Below are 16,907 nucleotides of genomic sequence, written 5' to 3'. Positions count from 1 at the left end.
TTGACCAAATTTTGACCGTATTACCCTTTAACAATTAAAGTGAAAGTATTCACAAAAATTTGTTTATTTGAAAGAATTGTTTGACAAACTGTATGTTGTATACGTTCGTCTCCCACTTCAATATATAAAGCGCTTTACGTTTAGAAAAACGAATAAAAATCAATGTTTTTTCATTTAAAATACGAATGCAAAGCTTTCGTATGAGATGGGGAACAGGTCATTAATAAATATTGGGGCCCAAGATGGCACATCACCTGACAAAAGGATTAAGGCTTACCGGTATTGTTGATAGTTTATTGTAGACAAAATATCCAACTGGTTGCATTGACATTTTGGCCAGAGAATTGACTTTGTTCAAACTATTGGCATCATTCTGCAACGATATGACTGTGTAATTGCCCTCTGCATCGCCATGGTTATCGATGTGAACCTGTGTATTGAGAAATACAAAAGAAAAACAAATATACGAAAAAAGATATTTCAATATTGATTGATAAGAACAATCCTATGATAGGTTTACAAAATTTGTCATAACTCTAGACATTCAAAAGTAAATTTTGGAGACCATACGCTGAATGACTTGGTTGTATGAAACGTATAAGCATTGAATGGCATGATTATACCTGATATAAAGGCAAAAACCAAATGTAATTTTTTTGGGAAAATTCAATTGAACAACAAATATGTACAGTAATCCCTCGATTTACGTCGTCTCGGTTTACGTAGTTTCGATTTACGTTGTACAATCTTTTGTTCCATCACACTTCAATTTACGTCGCCATTCGATTTACGTCGTCGATTTTTTTGCCCACTTTATCAGAAACGCCTTCCGTAAGTAAAATAAGTATCAACGATGATGACATCGAAACATTTTTTCTGAAATTCTTACCGAAATTGCTGAATTATGTTACCTTTATTTTGTAAGTTTTTTACACATACAACATAAATGGACTTAGGAGTAGGTTAGGTTAGGTTAGGTGGCAGCCCGAATAGTCTAAGTGAACAGCAGGCCATTGTGATACCACATTGGTGAACTTCTCTCACTGAGTGCTGCCCGATTCACTGAGTGCAGCCCGATTCCATGTTAAGCTCTATTACAAGGGACCTCCTTTTTACAGCCGAGTCCGAACGGCATTCCACATTGCAGTGAAACCACTTAGAGAAGCTTTGAAACCCTCAGGAATGTCACCAGCATTACTGAGGTGGGATAATCCACCGCTGAAAAACTTTTTGGTGTTCGGTCGAAGCAGGAATCGAACCCACGACCTTGTGTATGCAAGGCGGGTATGCTAACCATTGCCCCACGGTGGCTCCCAACTTAGGAGTAAGTATGAGCAATTTTTAATTCGGTTTACGTCGTTTCGATTAACGTCGTCAAATTCCGGAACCAATCACGACGTAAATCGAGGGATTACTGTATAATAATAAAATGTCAATTTAATTATCAGGTAAAACAAAACAAGTAAATGTATAACTTACATCATATTAATTTTAAAGACTTCTGAGTGAACATTTGGTTTATATCCAATCGGACAAGTTAAGGTTAAAAAAAATGATCCATAAGTTTTGTATTTATTGAGTTTGGTTCCTACACAACAAGACTCAATGTCCTATAATGCCTGTTTTACTTGTATGCGAACAGATTTATATGATAACAATATTTAATAACATTAATTAAACTACAACGAAGTGTAAAAACTATTGTTTAAATGACATTAATGAGTGGCGCATGAGATAAAAAGAAATGAGTTTTTTGCTACGAAATGAAGAGCATAAACAAAAGATCATAGTTGTATGTTAACTTAAACAGGGCCCATTAATAAAACGTTTCTAGATATGATATGAATCTTATTGCTAATTAAAATACAATATAATTGCAGTATCTACAATAATAAAAATATGACAATATTAAGGAAAATATATATGTTAAAAAGTTTGCTTTTGAATTGTGCTCTGCTTGTAATTGTTTTTATATTAATGATAACATGTTCCAGAGACGAATCGCATGGATGAAGAATTTCCACTTCGTTATAATATGTCTGCGGCGTAATTGGATCAAATTACTGATTGTACTTGATGCACTAAAGCGTAATCTATTACTTAGATGATCGGGTTCCTTGTCCGTAATAATCCCATGTTGATATAATAAGGCACGAACGCTAAGGCGTTCTGTTATGGTGCCAACAGACCCAGGTTCAACGCCCGCTGCAAGCGGAGAAGTTTTTCAATTTGTAAACATTAGATAATAAGAAAATAAAAGTGTAACAAAAATACTTATAAAAATAAAAAGTGAAGTGAAAGAAAAAAATTGGTTTTATAGCTATTTTTTAATTTCTTTATCCAAATGAACTTCCAAGGCACAACTTCTAAAGCAATGCAAATGATCCAACAATGGAGTACTTCCATTCTATGACAAGCCCATGTAAAATTCATCCACTTTTGCACTACTTCTGGATCAAAAATCGGGTATCCAAATTAAGCTATTTTTTTACTGGGACTATTTCCAAGACGTTTTTACTTGAAATATAGCATAATTTCTACTGAAAGTCGAATATGAATTTTGAAATGTAAATTGCCGTTAATACGTTTTTAAAGAACTTTGATAGCAGGTGAAGAGAAAAAGCTGAAATAACGAAAAATTTGCTTCCTAGAATCAAGATCGCAAAACTCAAATTTAAAAGAAAGTTGTGTCTTAAATTTGTCCTTACTTGAATTCTGCGCTTCTTTGGCTCTGAATCAATACCAAAAATTATTAGAGTAAAGACAAAATATTTGGAACCGGGCATGCTTTTTTTCACTTTAATACCAAGATTCTTATACTTTCTGACAATATCAATAGGTTCATCATATGATCTCTCGTTTGCGCCCATACGTTTACTCCTCGCAAATCCTCATTAAATTTCTGTATACATCTTTCGAACTCTCTGGCCTACTGCTTAGGTAGATTTGAAGATCATCCGCATAAATTCGCGATTTGGAAAGAATTAAGATATTCGGTAAGTGATTCGCATAGATAGAAAATAGTAAAGGTCCTAATACTCGTATAGAAGGGGAATCGATGCTAACTCATCATCAGGGGAATCAAACATTTAAAGTAAATTGGAGAAGTTAAATGATTTGCTTTAATTTGAAGATAACACCAATAAAGATAATAACATAGTGAACAAATACTTACATCAAATCCTTGTATCGAATGATATGAACGATTAAAGATGCGATTCATCACTTGTCGTCCATCATAAACATTGCCTCCAGCTTGGACGATTTCCGATACAGCTTTGGCATAAATCTGAACACTGTCATACAAATGAAGTGCATATATTGGAACCTAAAGATTAAAAACACAAAAGATAAAAATAAATAATAAATAAAATAAACTTTTTATGGAAATAAAAAAAAAAAACATACCGAAATATTTTCAAACACACGCTCATGGTATGGTACATAGAATGGATATTTCCGAGAATATTCCTTAATTTTGGTACATTTTTCACTAAAATTAAATGCAAAAACATGAGCTTATTACACTGACAAATAGAAAAACATGCAGAATACCTTTAATACAAATATAATATAATTAATTTCATTTATTTAATTTTGGGCGATACAAATATGGGCTCCATGAAAATTAGACCCAAAAACTAAATGATGTGGGAACCCAAAAAATTATATGGAAAACAAAAACAATTTTTTTATGTTTTTTTGGGGAGTAGCTGTATTTTATTTTTGGGCCCGTTTACATAATGAAAATTGTATTATTTATTTATTTATTCAGGTAGTAAAAATAATAAATTTTTCATTTTTTTTTTAATACTTAAGAAATGGTATATACCTTAATTCTAGAATTTGCTTTATTTTACGAATGCGAAATATTAATAGGACTTACTAAAAAACAGTTTACGAAGATATAATAAAAATAAACCTTAATATTTCAAATGAAAATAAGCTCCAGTTTCCTTATTATACCCTCCACCATAGGATGGGGGGTATATTAACTTTGTCATTCCGTTTGTAACACATCGAAATATTGCTCTAAGACCCCATATAGTATATATATTCTGGATCGTGGTGAAATTCTGAGTCGATCTGAGCATGTCCGTCCGTACGTCTGTTGAAATCACGCTAACTTCCGAATGGAAGAAGCTATCGACTTGAAACTTGGCACAAGTTGTTGTTATTGATGTAGGTCGGATGGTATTGCAAATGGGCCATATTGGTCCACTTTTACGTATAGCCCCCATGTAAACGGACCCCCAAAATTTGGCTTGCGAATCCTCTAACAGCAGCAAATTTCATCTGATCCGGCTGAAATTTGGTAAATAGTGTTAGTATATGGTCCCTAACAACCATGCAAAAATTGGCCTACATCGGTCCATAATTATATATAGCCCCCATATAAACCGAATCCCAGATTTGGATTGCGGAGCCTCTAAGAGAAACACATTTCATCCGAACCGGCTGAAATTTGGTACATGGTGTTAGTATATGGTCTCTAACAACCATGCAAAAATTGGTCCACATCGGCCCATAATTATATATAGCCACCATATAAACCGATCCCCCGATTTGGCTTGCGGAGCCTCTAAGAGAAGCAAATTTCATCCGATCCGGCTGAAATTTGGTACATGGTGTAAGTATATGATCTCTAATGACCATGCAAAAATTGGTCAACATCGGTCCATAATTATATAGCCGTTATATAAACTGATCACCAGATTTGACCTCCGGAGCCTCTTGGAAGACCAAAATTCATCTGATTCAGTTCAAATTTGGTACGTGGTGTTAATATATGGCCTCAAACACCCATGCACAAATTGGTCGAAATCGGTCAATAATTATATATAGGCCCCATATAAACCGATCCCCAGATTTAACCTCTGGAGCCCCTTGGAAGAGCAAAATTCATTCGATTCGGTTGAAATTTGTTAGTATATTGTATCCAACAACCATGCAGTAATTGGTTCATATCAGACCATAATTATATATAGCTCCTATATAAACCGATCCCCATATTTGACCTCCGGTGCCTTATGGAGAAGCAAAATTCATCCGATCTAGTTAAAATTTGGTACGTGGTGGTAGTATATGATATTTAACAACCATGCCAAAAGTGGTCCATATCAGTCCATAATCATATATAGCCTCCATATAAACCGATCCCGAGATTTGGTTTTGGAGCCTTTTGGAGGAGCAAATTTCATCCGAGTCAGTTGAAATTTGGTACATTGTGCTAGTATATGGCCGTTAACAACCATGCCTACACAGAAAAAAAAAGTGTCTTGTAAATTTAAGGACCATTTTGACTTCCACATAGTTCAACAAATTTACTGTAATATAGTTCATTTTTCGTAACCACAACGAAAATTAACTTAGCTAAAGCAAAACTTATAAAAATTCAGTAAATGTTTTTTAGTTCACTAACTACGAAATGGGAAGGATTTTTCCTTAAATAAATTTCCAACACAGTAGTTAATGCATCGTTGATTCTATTATAAAAATACATGGGCAATATAAAAATCTTACTACGAAATGTGGACAGTTTACTACGACAAAATTTTGTATGGAAAAAAATTTTTGTAGTAAAAATTAACTTAACGACATTACCGATTCGTACGATGACTACCTACAGATTATTTCCCTTTTTATTATATGTTGGAGTGTTTTTACTCACATTGAAAATTTTAGTTAAAATAGAATAAAAATTAGTTAATATAATCCTTGACAGGTGTATATAATTTTTATAGATTCCTCATAGATTTGGTATATATTTTACCTTAACTTATAGATAGAATTCCTACTAATCAATAAACGTGCTACTGGAAAATGTGAGTGCATCATGCGAGGGAGTTTTTAGAGACATTTTGTGTATATCTCGTATGATTGTTTGTGTTTGTTATTGCGTCATTTATGCTGTTGTTGGTTGTTTTGATTCTAGAGACAATGGAATGTTCCTTGTGTGTTGTTGGTATCTTTTGTGGTGAGAGTTGTTTTTTTGCAATAGCAAGATCAGAAAGGGAACGTGTGTGTGTGTGGAGTTGTTTTTCTTTACGGCAGGTATGTATCCCTTATGACTATTTGTGTCTTTCAGTTTTATTGTTGCATTCAGTTATGTTGATGCATTTATGAAGTGCACACGTGGATTTAATTTTGCAAAATTGTACGTGCGGTATTGGTGTTTATTAATGAAAATACATTTATTTCGAAACATTTTAGAAACTGAGAAGTGAATGATGTGATGTTAGAGGAATCAAAAACGCTTTTTATTGATAAAAAACAAATAACAGATTAAGGAACTGTATATTTCTGTTAATATGTTAGTTTAAAATTAGTGCGGATTTTAAATTGATTTACATAAAAAATATACAACATGAGTGGTAATAGGATGATTTATATTTATTCTACATCTGGATCACAGGTTGAGAAGCAACCATTTTTTTGAATCTATATTTTTATGTTACAGCAATTCCTACAGGTGAGTACTAAGTTCGAGTTTAGCCGCTAAAATTAAAAATAAATCACTAAGCAAAGTATAAAATTATACGTCTTCGATACAAATTTAAATATAACTTGATGGAGAATAGCCCAAATCAAGTTTTTTTATAAAGATTATTTTTTATAATGGATTATTAAAGAAAACTTATCATGGAAATTGCAATTTTAGCCGCTAAACTCGAACTTAATATCCACCTTAAATACTAAATGCTATACTGACAAGTGGAAATTATGTCTAATTTTATAATATTTTTATTTCAATTATATTCAGGGAATAATTTCAATAACGTCCCATTTGTCCATGGATATGATTCCAATAATGTACCTACTGGGTGGATTTTTCAATGTGGTAAGTTTTTCTGTAAACGGTATTTTGTCCGTTTTTAATAAAACCAAAATTTCAATTTATTAAAAATTATTTTTTTCACTTGCAGGTAGACAGGTCTCGTAATGGTAATTTTTTGAATATTCTTACTGTTTAATACTAATTAAGCTGATATCCTTATTGGCTCTAGGAAATACTCTTGAAAACCGTAAGTTAAAGATCAATATGAACGATAGAATTAATTAATTAATAATATTATTAATAATAATTAATAATATTTGTATAACTTCAGATGCCTCTAAGCCAAATCCGCCCAACAAAAGTTAGCCAAAATCGATGAAATTGGACAACTCAATTGAATATAGCAACTTATGCCACATATATCTTTCATATGGATAGAAAACATGGACATTTAAATTAATTAGTTTAGTCCTAATAACATAGAATATTACTCTTTTGAAGAAGCAATTACTAACTACCGACAAGTAAATGCGTCCAACGTACTAATAAAAATATTTCCTTTATTGTATATCATAAGCCATAGTTTTGTGTAATATAATAATAATTCTTTGAAATAAAATACTGGTGGTTATAGAAAATTGACTTGTTTTGTACGAAAAATTTCTTAGTTGTATACAGGCTTTTTGTACTTTTGATTCCTCAATTTCTCTACTTTTTTGAAAATTATACCGACAAACAGTTTATTTCAAACCAATTTCTTAATACAGGTTTCCCAAAAAATTGTTAATTTTTCCGGATAGCAGGAATATTTTGAATGAGTTTAACTATATTCTTCCCACAGCATAGTAATAATGAACTTAAATACGATGTAATACATGAACTAATTTATAAGAAAATCATAAACTTATCTAGATGAAAAAAATCTTTGGCGCCAAATCATGGTCATTCTTACTATGGGTTAGTTCATTTTTCATAAAAAATAGTAAACTTTTTTTTCGGTGTAACTAGGTCCATATCGGTCTATAGTTATAAAGGGTGATTTGTTAAGAGCTTGATAACTTTTTTTTTTAAAAAAACGCATAAAATTTGCAAAATCTCATCGGTTCTTTATTTGAAACGTTAGATTGGTCCATGACATTTACTTTTTGAAGATAATTTCATTTAAATGTTGACCGCGGCTGCGTCTTAGGTGGTCCATTCGGAAAGTCCAATTTTGGGCAACTTTTTCGAGCATTTCGGCCGGAATAGCCCGAATTTCTTCGGAAATGTTGTCTTCCAAAGCTGGAATAGTTGCTGGCTTATTTCTGTAGACTTTTGACTTGACGTAGCCCCACAAAAAATAGTCTAAAGGCGTCAAATCGCATGATCTTGGTGGCCAACTTACCGGTCCATTTCTTGAGATGAATTGTTCTCCGAAGTTTTCCCTCAAAATGGCCATAGAATCGCGAGCTGTGTGGCATGTAGCGCCATCTTGTTGAAACCACATGTCAACCAAGTTCAGTTCTTCCATTTTTGGCAACAAAAAGTTTGTTAGCATCGAACGATAGCGATCGCCATTCACCGTAACGTTGCGTCCAACAGCATCTTTGAAAAAATACGGTCCAATGATTCCACCAGCGTACAAACCACACCAAACAGTGCATTTTTCGGGATGCATGGGCAGTTCTTGAACGGCTTCTGGTTGCTCTTCACTCCAAATGCGGCAATTTTGCTTATTTACGTAGCCATTCAACCAGAAATGAGCCTCATCGCTGAACAAAATTTGTCGATAAAAAAGCTGATTTTCTGCCAACTTTTCTAGGGCCCATTCACTGAAAATTCGACGTTGTGGCTCGTTAGTAAGTCTATTCATGATGAAATGTCAAAGCATACTGAGCATCTTTCTCTTTGACACCATGTCTGAAATCCCACGTGATCTGTCAAATACTAATGCATGAAAATCCTAACCTCAAAAGAATCACCCTTTATATAGCCCTCAGATAAATCGATCCCCAATCACAAAAAAATTGGTCCATATCATAATTGTATATAGCCATGGGGGCTACCCCCATATTTCCATTCTGGTTCTTTACGTATCGTGTAAAAGTCCATATCGATTCGTAATTACATAAATTTTTTATCTAATATATACCACGTATGGACTAACTCACAATTTAGAAAACGATGTTAAGAAGTTTTAAGATACCACAACCCAAGTAATTCGATTGTGGATGACATTCTTTCGTAGAAGATTCTACGCAATCCATGGTGGAGGGTACATAAGATTCGGCCTGGCCGAACTATTCTATTTTCGCATTCTGGGATTTGACACAGTGTTGTTGTTTTGAATAAATAGCATTGTAGCGAGTTTAAGACTTTCTCTTATGGACAGTGTCCATTGTGGGCTAACGCGACTTCCAAGAGATTCGTACTCAGTAACACAGGTTTAATTTTTTTCTAAAAACTTCATATTTTTCCATCAGTTAGGGTTAATTTTCAAAAAAGTGTTTAAATCAAAAAAGGAAATAAAACCCAATTTTATTTGTTTCATGCTTCAATTACATTTTGGTGGGGATTATATTCCTTATGAAGCGTCGCTCGACATTTGTGATCCTGTTTCATTTGGGTTTTTGGGCCTTTTTTCTCTGGAGTAATTTAATATAATTTTCTCTTTAAGCAAAAGAGAAACAAACAGAGCATCAAAATTAATTCCAAGGTGGAATGCCAATTATGAATTAATATGTCATTAGAAATTGCAATTTACAATGTGTCCAAATCTTTGTCTTAACAAAAAATGTGATTCTCTATCCTTGTCAAGTTCATATAAAGTCCTAATTGGGTTTCACTCATTCAATTTGCCGCAGATTCATTAATATTCATGTGTTGACCACTAGGAAAATGTAAATAATTACCTTTTTGTGTTGGAGTGCAGAATTTAAATTGAATTTGAATAACATTAAATATACATGGGTGTTTTGATAACCTACCGTATTTCTGGATTCTGGGGATAAGTCATGCTAAGTTTTATAACCGAACGGTATGAGTTTTTGTCCAATGATTTACTTTTTTCCTTTTTTATATAGGGATCTATATAATCTGGTAATGAACAACGGAAGAACAGAAAATTAAAGGGAAACCGACATGCGTGAGCCATATTGGATGTCATTTATCATATCATTGGTGTAGGAAAAAAATGGGATACTTACTTCGCTCCATTACATTGACCCGCCGCTTGGAATCGTAAATTTCATCATCCACAGATATGATGATATAGTCACCATCGTCCAGCAATTTCCTCATCTGCATGCAACGTACAAAGTCCACCATTGCAATATGCTCACCAATGAAGACATAAACTGAAGCGTTGGCATTAAATTAAATGACAAAAGAGGGGTATGGACAAATGTCAGAACAAATATACGTGAATTATCATTAATAAAATATTCGACATTTTCCCAGGGGGAATCATAGGGTCAATACCAATACCAAAAAATCCAATAGTAAAAAAAATCACAAGATTTTGTTGGTATTAAATCGGAAGAAGGATACATGTCCAATATAGATAACTGCAAGAAACAACTTGTCCTTAAGTGAAAGTCTTAGGGATGGCTGAAAGGCAGATATGGTCTATCGTAAACTGTAAAGTATTTGACATAGATTTACGACGTATTTTACCATACGTCAAAAACGTCGTAAACCTTCTGAAAATACCTAGTTTTTGACAAAACAAGAATTTGTACAGTACACTTGATTTAGAACCGTGTATTTCATATTGTTTTTTTTACATTTTTGTATTTCCAAATGTCTTTTCATTATAAAAAATGCGTTAAATTAAAAATGCTAACCTTCGTAAAATATTTAGGTTTTTTATAATATAAGTATTTTCGTACAGTATACGTTTTTTATAATCATTTATGTTTTACTTTATTCGAGAATGTCTTTCCTTATAAACAAATAGTAAATATACACAGAAAAAAAAGTGTCTCGTAAATTTAAGAAAATTTTTACAATAATTTATTACAAGAATTTTCCAGAATTTTAGTTCATTTTTCGCATCTTCAACGAAAATTAACTACTCGGAAGGAAATTTTACAAATTCTAAGTAGCAATCGTTTACTTCATGGCCTACAAAATACGATGGAAATTTCCTTAAAAAATTTCTTAACTGGTAGTTAAAAATTCGTTTGTCATGCTATAAAACTACTTGTAATAAGTGCAATTTACTATAAGATTTTTTTGTATGAGAAAATATTTTTTTACGAAAAATGAACTTGAAAGTGGATAACAATTTCTTACTGACAATTCCTATAGTTAATAATTGTTGGTAAAAAATTACCCAATGAAATATTTTTAGTTCACATGTAATTAAATTTATAGACATTTTCGTCAAAAATGGTAGATAACATTTCTTGAAAATTTTGCAAATTTTAAGTTAAACGTTTCATTGTTCGTAAACTGGTGTGCCTTTACGAATATTATTCTTAGAGTAAATTGTCAGCAGATGCGATGAACTAATGCATAGTACAGAGATCTTTATCGGCATAGTGGAATGTGATTAATGTAAAGATGATGTTACTTGAGTTTTGTTGTGTATACATGAGCGTGGGGTTGTTTTTATTTTTGTTCATTGAGTGGTTTGTGTGTGTGTGTTTGTTATTCGCGGATGGTTTATTTGGCTGGATGAGGTGTTGTTTTCAATAAAGGCACATGTGTTTTTGTTGTTGTAGATATGTTTTGGCTTTGCTTGGTTTTGTTTTGCATGCTTCAGTTGTATAGTTGGCGTTGGCGTGGGCTGTTGCATCTTTTAAGTAGGGATGCAACGAGGGATTATAAAGGCATGGAATATTTTGGATTTTTGAGACATATATTGGTGTTTGTTTATTAAACCTTTTAAATGAAAGTTATTGATATTTTATCGGTAGTTTAGAAAAAAGTTATTACAAATATTTAGGAAAATATGTTGAAATTGAAAGTGTATTGAAATTTTTATTATTCTATGTAAAAAATTAATATTCAATTCCAGATTAATTTGGAAAATTTTTGTTATATCTCAGCGTATAGTTTATTCATAAATTGGTAAGTATTTTTTTAATATGACTTTCTTTTAAAAAATATTTTTATGTATATTATTATTTGTTAATTAATTTTTTTTTTTGGAAACCATATCGGACATTGCAGAAATAAACATATTCCAAAATGGGGATATTTTAGTTTTTATTACAGGATCTCAACATGTTTGAGAGGAATATTGTCTATGCATATACAGACATGGTGTCTTTAGCAATAATGCTTGGAGCCGGTATATTCTACAAACAAAATTTTTGTTTTTGACAAAATTTTCTATAAAAATAAAATTTTGACAAAATCTTCTATGGAAATAAAATTTTGGCAAAATTTTTTATAGAAATTAAATTTTGAAATAAAATTTTGTATAGAAATAAACTGTTGAAAAAAAATTCTATACGAATAAAATTTTTTCTATAGAAATAGAAATTTTGACAAAACTTCCTATACAATAAAAATTGGGCAACATTTTTTATGGAAATAAAATTTTGACAAAATTTTCTATAAAAATAAAATATAAAAAAAAAATAAATTTATAGAAATATTGTTGACAAAATTTTCTATAGAAATAAAATTTTGAAAAAATTTTCAATAGAAATAAAATGATGGCAGCATTTTCTATGGAAATAAAATTTCGACAAAATTTACTATATACGAGGGCAGTTCGGAAGCTTCTTAGCCTAGCACAAAAAAGGCGGTATAAACAGAAAAAAGTTAAGTGTTTTGGAAACTTCCATCTCTGTTGTGAACACATGTTAAATTTTGTTTCGATCTGGAAACTCCTTCATATAGAAACAGGTGTTCAAAAAGGATGTATCCGCAAAAGTGCGTGAAATTGCTAATATCATGGGCATCTCAAATGATCGAGTCCATTTAATTTTGCATGAAGAACTACAGATGAAAAAGCTTTCTGCAAGATGGGTGCCGCATTTGTTAACAGTCGATCAAAAACGCATAAGAATGAACATTTCTCAAGCTTGTTTGGATCGATTTAAGCAAAATAAAATGGATTTTAAGCGTCGTTTCATAACTGTTTATGAGACATGGATCCACCACTATACTCCAGAGACAAAAGAACAATCCAAACAATGGACTGAAGCTGGAGGATGTGCCCCAAAGAAGGCAAAAACAATTCAATCGGCTGGTAAGGTTATGACAACGGTTTTTTGGGACTTCAAAGGTATTTTATTGACTGACTACCTGCAAAAGGATAAAACAATAAATTCAGAGTACTATTGCAACCTTTTGGATCTGCCTGCTCATGAAACACAAAATCGACTCGAGACGAATCGTTCGTCTAAATTGAAACTAAAATAACTTTAGATATATTTTCTAGAAATTCCTGAAATTTGTAATGAGCTCATTATTTATGATTTACTATCGAACACCGAAACAATTGAGATTTCACAGACTCTGGTCTTCGAGATATCAATATGTGATTTTTGACGAATCGTTCGTCTGGAGGCGAACGAAAATTCCACGAACAGGCAGTAAATGTACAAATTTGAGAAAAACGTCAACGCACCAGCGCACAAGAGTGTTTTAACCAAGGCTAAACTCAACGAATTAAATAATGGATGGAAATAATGGAATAATTCAATTCTTGTTTTATTCGCATTTTAAAGTGACCTTGAAAGCCCATTAAAAAACAAAAGCTAATAAAGTACGAGTTGCTTGACCACCCACCTTATTCTCCCGATTTAGCTCCCAGTGACTTCTACTTGTTCCCAAATCTAAAAAAAATCCTTGCTGGCAAGCGTTTTACCTCAAATGAAGATGCAATTAAAGTTGTAAACCACTATTTTGAATACCTTGAGGAAAACTATTTTAATCAAGGGAAAGAATTGCTAGAAAAGTGTTGGACTAAGTGTTTTGCAGTTTCAGGAGATTATATTGAAAAATAAAAATATTTTTGAAAAACTAACTATTCTCTTTCATTGATAGGCTAAGTATGTTAGTTTCCGAACCGCCCAGGTACATATATCCCAAACATGTTATACTAGATTATGTACATTATATGCCTGTACTTAAAAATAATGTGCTAACAATTTGAGTTCTAAACATATAGTTTTAACACCCAAACATATAAAAAATAGTATTTATCATACTATTGGGTGTCCTAATTCGTTAGTTACAGTACGCTTTCTATACGCAACATTGCATTAGTTTTGAACAACTCAAATATGTAATAGTTTTTTAACCCTACATCATAGGATGGAGCGTTTATTCACTTTGTCATTCCATTTGTAATACATCGAAATATTGGTCTAAGTCCGCACAAAGTATATCTATTCTGGTACGTGGTGAAATTCTGAGTCAATGTCCATCCGTCTGTTAATATCACGCTAACTTCCGAAAATAACTAGCCATCAACCTGGTACTTGTCATGTGTTATTGATGTGGGTCGGACGATATTGCAATGGGCCATATCAATTAAAAAATTTGTTGAATCAATTAAATTTTTAATTGAATATTTTTTAAAACTCAATTAAGACTTTAATTGGAAAAATGTTCGTGAAATTTTTTTCTGTGAAGGTAATTATGACATTTTTCAAATGCACTTTATGTTAGGTTAGGTTAGGTGGCAGCCCGATGTATCAGGTTCACTTAGACTATTCAGTCCATTGTGATACCACATTGGTGAACTTCTCTCTTATCACTGAGTGCTGCCCGATTCTATGTTAAGCTCAATGACAAGGGACCTCCTTTTTATAGCTGAGTCCGAACGGCGTTCCACATTCCAGTGAAACCACTTAGAGAAGCTTTGAAACCCTCAGAAATGTCACCAACATAATCCACCGCTGAAAAACTTTTTGGTGTTCGGTCGAAGCAGGAATCGAACGCACGACCTTGTGTATGCAAGGCGGGCATGCTAACCATTGCACCACGGTGGCTCCCTTCAAATGCACTTTGGACTAGAGGTGTGCACGTGAGTAATATTTAACACACGCTCACGCACACTCACGAAAAGAAAATTTTTACTCACGCACGCTCACGCACGAATTGTCGTGACTCACGAAAAATACCGTGGCTCACGGAAAATATCGTGACTCACTAAAATATCGTGACTCACGAAAAATGTCGTGACTCACGAATAATTTTTTGACTAATTTACCTTAGGGTAGACGTGTGCACGTGAGTAATATTTTACTCACGCACACTCACGACCTAAAAATCTTACTCACACACACTCAAGCACGATATTGTTTGGTAGGACTCAAGCACACTCACGAAAAGAAAATTTTTACTCACGCACGAAATGTCGTGACTCACGAAAAATACCGTGACTCAGGAAAAATATCGTGACTCACGAAAAATGTCGTTACTCACGAATAATTTTATGACTAATTTACCTTAGGGACGTGTTTGAAAACATAAGCATGATTAAAATCGAGAGCGTTATTAAACTCTTAGCATACCAGGTGTCACTAAAATTGTAAATGAATTCATCTCGTAAGCGTTTTATGTCCGTGGGCGCGATTTTTTTCGTGAGCGTATTTTTCCGAAATTCGTTACTCACACACTCCTTTAACCTAATGCTAACGTTAATCACGCTCACGTGCACACCTCTACTTTGAACTATCAGTTTTCTTCTAAAAGTTCGAACATTTTTCACAAAGGTGCGAAAGTTTTTTCATAAAAGGTACGGAACTGTATCATAAAATGTACGAAAGTTTTACAAACAGTTATGAAGAACAAATTTCGTTAAAAAAAACGTTGAATTTCGTTCTTTTAATGAAAAGTGTCTTTGGTTATAAAACAATGACAAATTTCGTACTTTTTACGAAGAAAATTCTTTCGGTGTTACATATTGGTAATTAACATTAAAATGTAAACAAAACAAATTTAAAATATTTAATATCCTTTGATTACTAACATTAAATTCGTAAACAAAATTGAATTTTGTTGTTTATTTTTTTGTAATACTGCATCTATGGCCTCTAACAACCATGCAAAAATTGGCCCATGTCGGCCCATAATTATACGTGCTATATAGTCCAGATGTTTTTCTTGAGCTTTCATGGATAAGCATATTTCATATTTTCCTGCTAAAATTTGGTAGTAATCACGCAAAGATTGGTCTATATCGGTTGATAATCATATATTGTCTCCGTATAAGTCAGCCCCACGCCACGCAAACATTGGGTCATATCGGTTCGTAATTATTTGGACTCTCCTATATATACCGGTCAAGGAATTTAATCTGTCTTTTTTGTCTAACATGCACCGCATATGGACTAACTTACAATTTAGAAGACAATGTTAAGAAGTTTTGAAGTACCTTGCTATCGGCAAGTGTTACCACCACCGAAGTAAATCGATACAGCATTTAGTAGAAGTTTCTACGCGATCCATGGTGGAGGGTACACAAAGAGAAGGAACATGATCACCTCAATCATGTTTCAAGAGCAAAATGTTATTTTTGGACGGGGAATATAAACATTATAAGTTTGCACTTAAAACTATTGTACTCAAAAATTGAGCCCAAAACACGGTTGAAATTTCGTACAAAAAAAATTGGTCCATATCAGTCCATAATTACATATAGTCCCCATATGAACCGATCCCCAGAATTTACCTCTGGAGCTTCTTGGAGGAGCAAATTTCATCTGATCCGGTTGAAAGTTGGTACGTGGTTGCTATAGTATTTCATGCAATAATTAGTCCATATCGGTCCAATTATATATAGCCCCCATATAAACCGATCCCCAGTTTTGACACCCGGTTCCTCTTGGAGGAGCAAAATTCATACGATTCGGTTGAAATTTGGTATATTGTGGTAGTATATGGCCGCTACAGCCATGCTAAATTTGGTCTATATCGGTCTATAGTTATATATAGCCCCCAGATAAACCGATCCCCAATCACACAAAAATTGGTCCATATCGGTTCATAATTCCTCAGGAAGCGTTACCCCAATCCGAGTTATTACACTCAAAAAAAAGTGAACTCTCTATTTCACTAAAGCCATATTAACTTTATATTAGTTCATAGAATCATTATGTTTGGAAAAAGTTTATTTTAGTCAAGTAATTTTTTGCGTATGTTAGTTAAATGAACTAAAAAACGGGAAAAAGTTATACAC

General features: G+C 32.9%; 1 protein-coding gene and 1 long non-coding RNA gene across 2 annotated transcripts in view; one reads left to right on the top strand and one right to left on the bottom strand.

Annotated features, from left to right (window-relative positions):
• Positions 1–16,907, bottom strand: part of Gyc32E (Guanylyl cyclase at 32E) — a 179,686-nt gene that overhangs the window by 64,433 nt on the left and 98,346 nt on the right. Inside the window, exons 7-11 of the mRNA XM_075294824.1 lie at positions 9,964–10,113; positions 9,745–9,853; positions 3,409–3,493; positions 3,176–3,328; positions 278–430 (exon numbers count right to left, since the gene is read on the bottom strand). Of these exons, the coding sequence (XP_075150939.1) occupies positions 278–430; positions 3,176–3,328; positions 3,409–3,493; positions 9,745–9,853; positions 9,964–10,113 (650 nt within the window). The remainder of the gene's footprint in view (positions 1–277; positions 431–3,175; positions 3,329–3,408; positions 3,494–9,744; positions 9,854–9,963; positions 10,114–16,907) is intronic.
• On the top strand, positions 5,698–7,416 carry LOC142226209 (uncharacterized). The gene is made up of 3 exons (XR_012719629.1): positions 5,698–6,841; positions 6,927–7,025; positions 7,110–7,416. It is a non-coding gene; the product is annotated as an uncharacterized LOC142226209 (long non-coding RNA).

Source organism: Haematobia irritans, chromosome 2, assembly GCF_050003625.1.
Source record: "Haematobia irritans isolate KBUSLIRL chromosome 2, ASM5000362v1, whole genome shotgun sequence".
NCBI classification, from domain to species: Eukaryota; Metazoa; Arthropoda; class Insecta; order Diptera; family Muscidae; genus Haematobia; species Haematobia irritans.
Note: the sequence above shows the minus strand (reverse complement) of the source record. Positions and strands in the feature narration are given on the sequence as shown.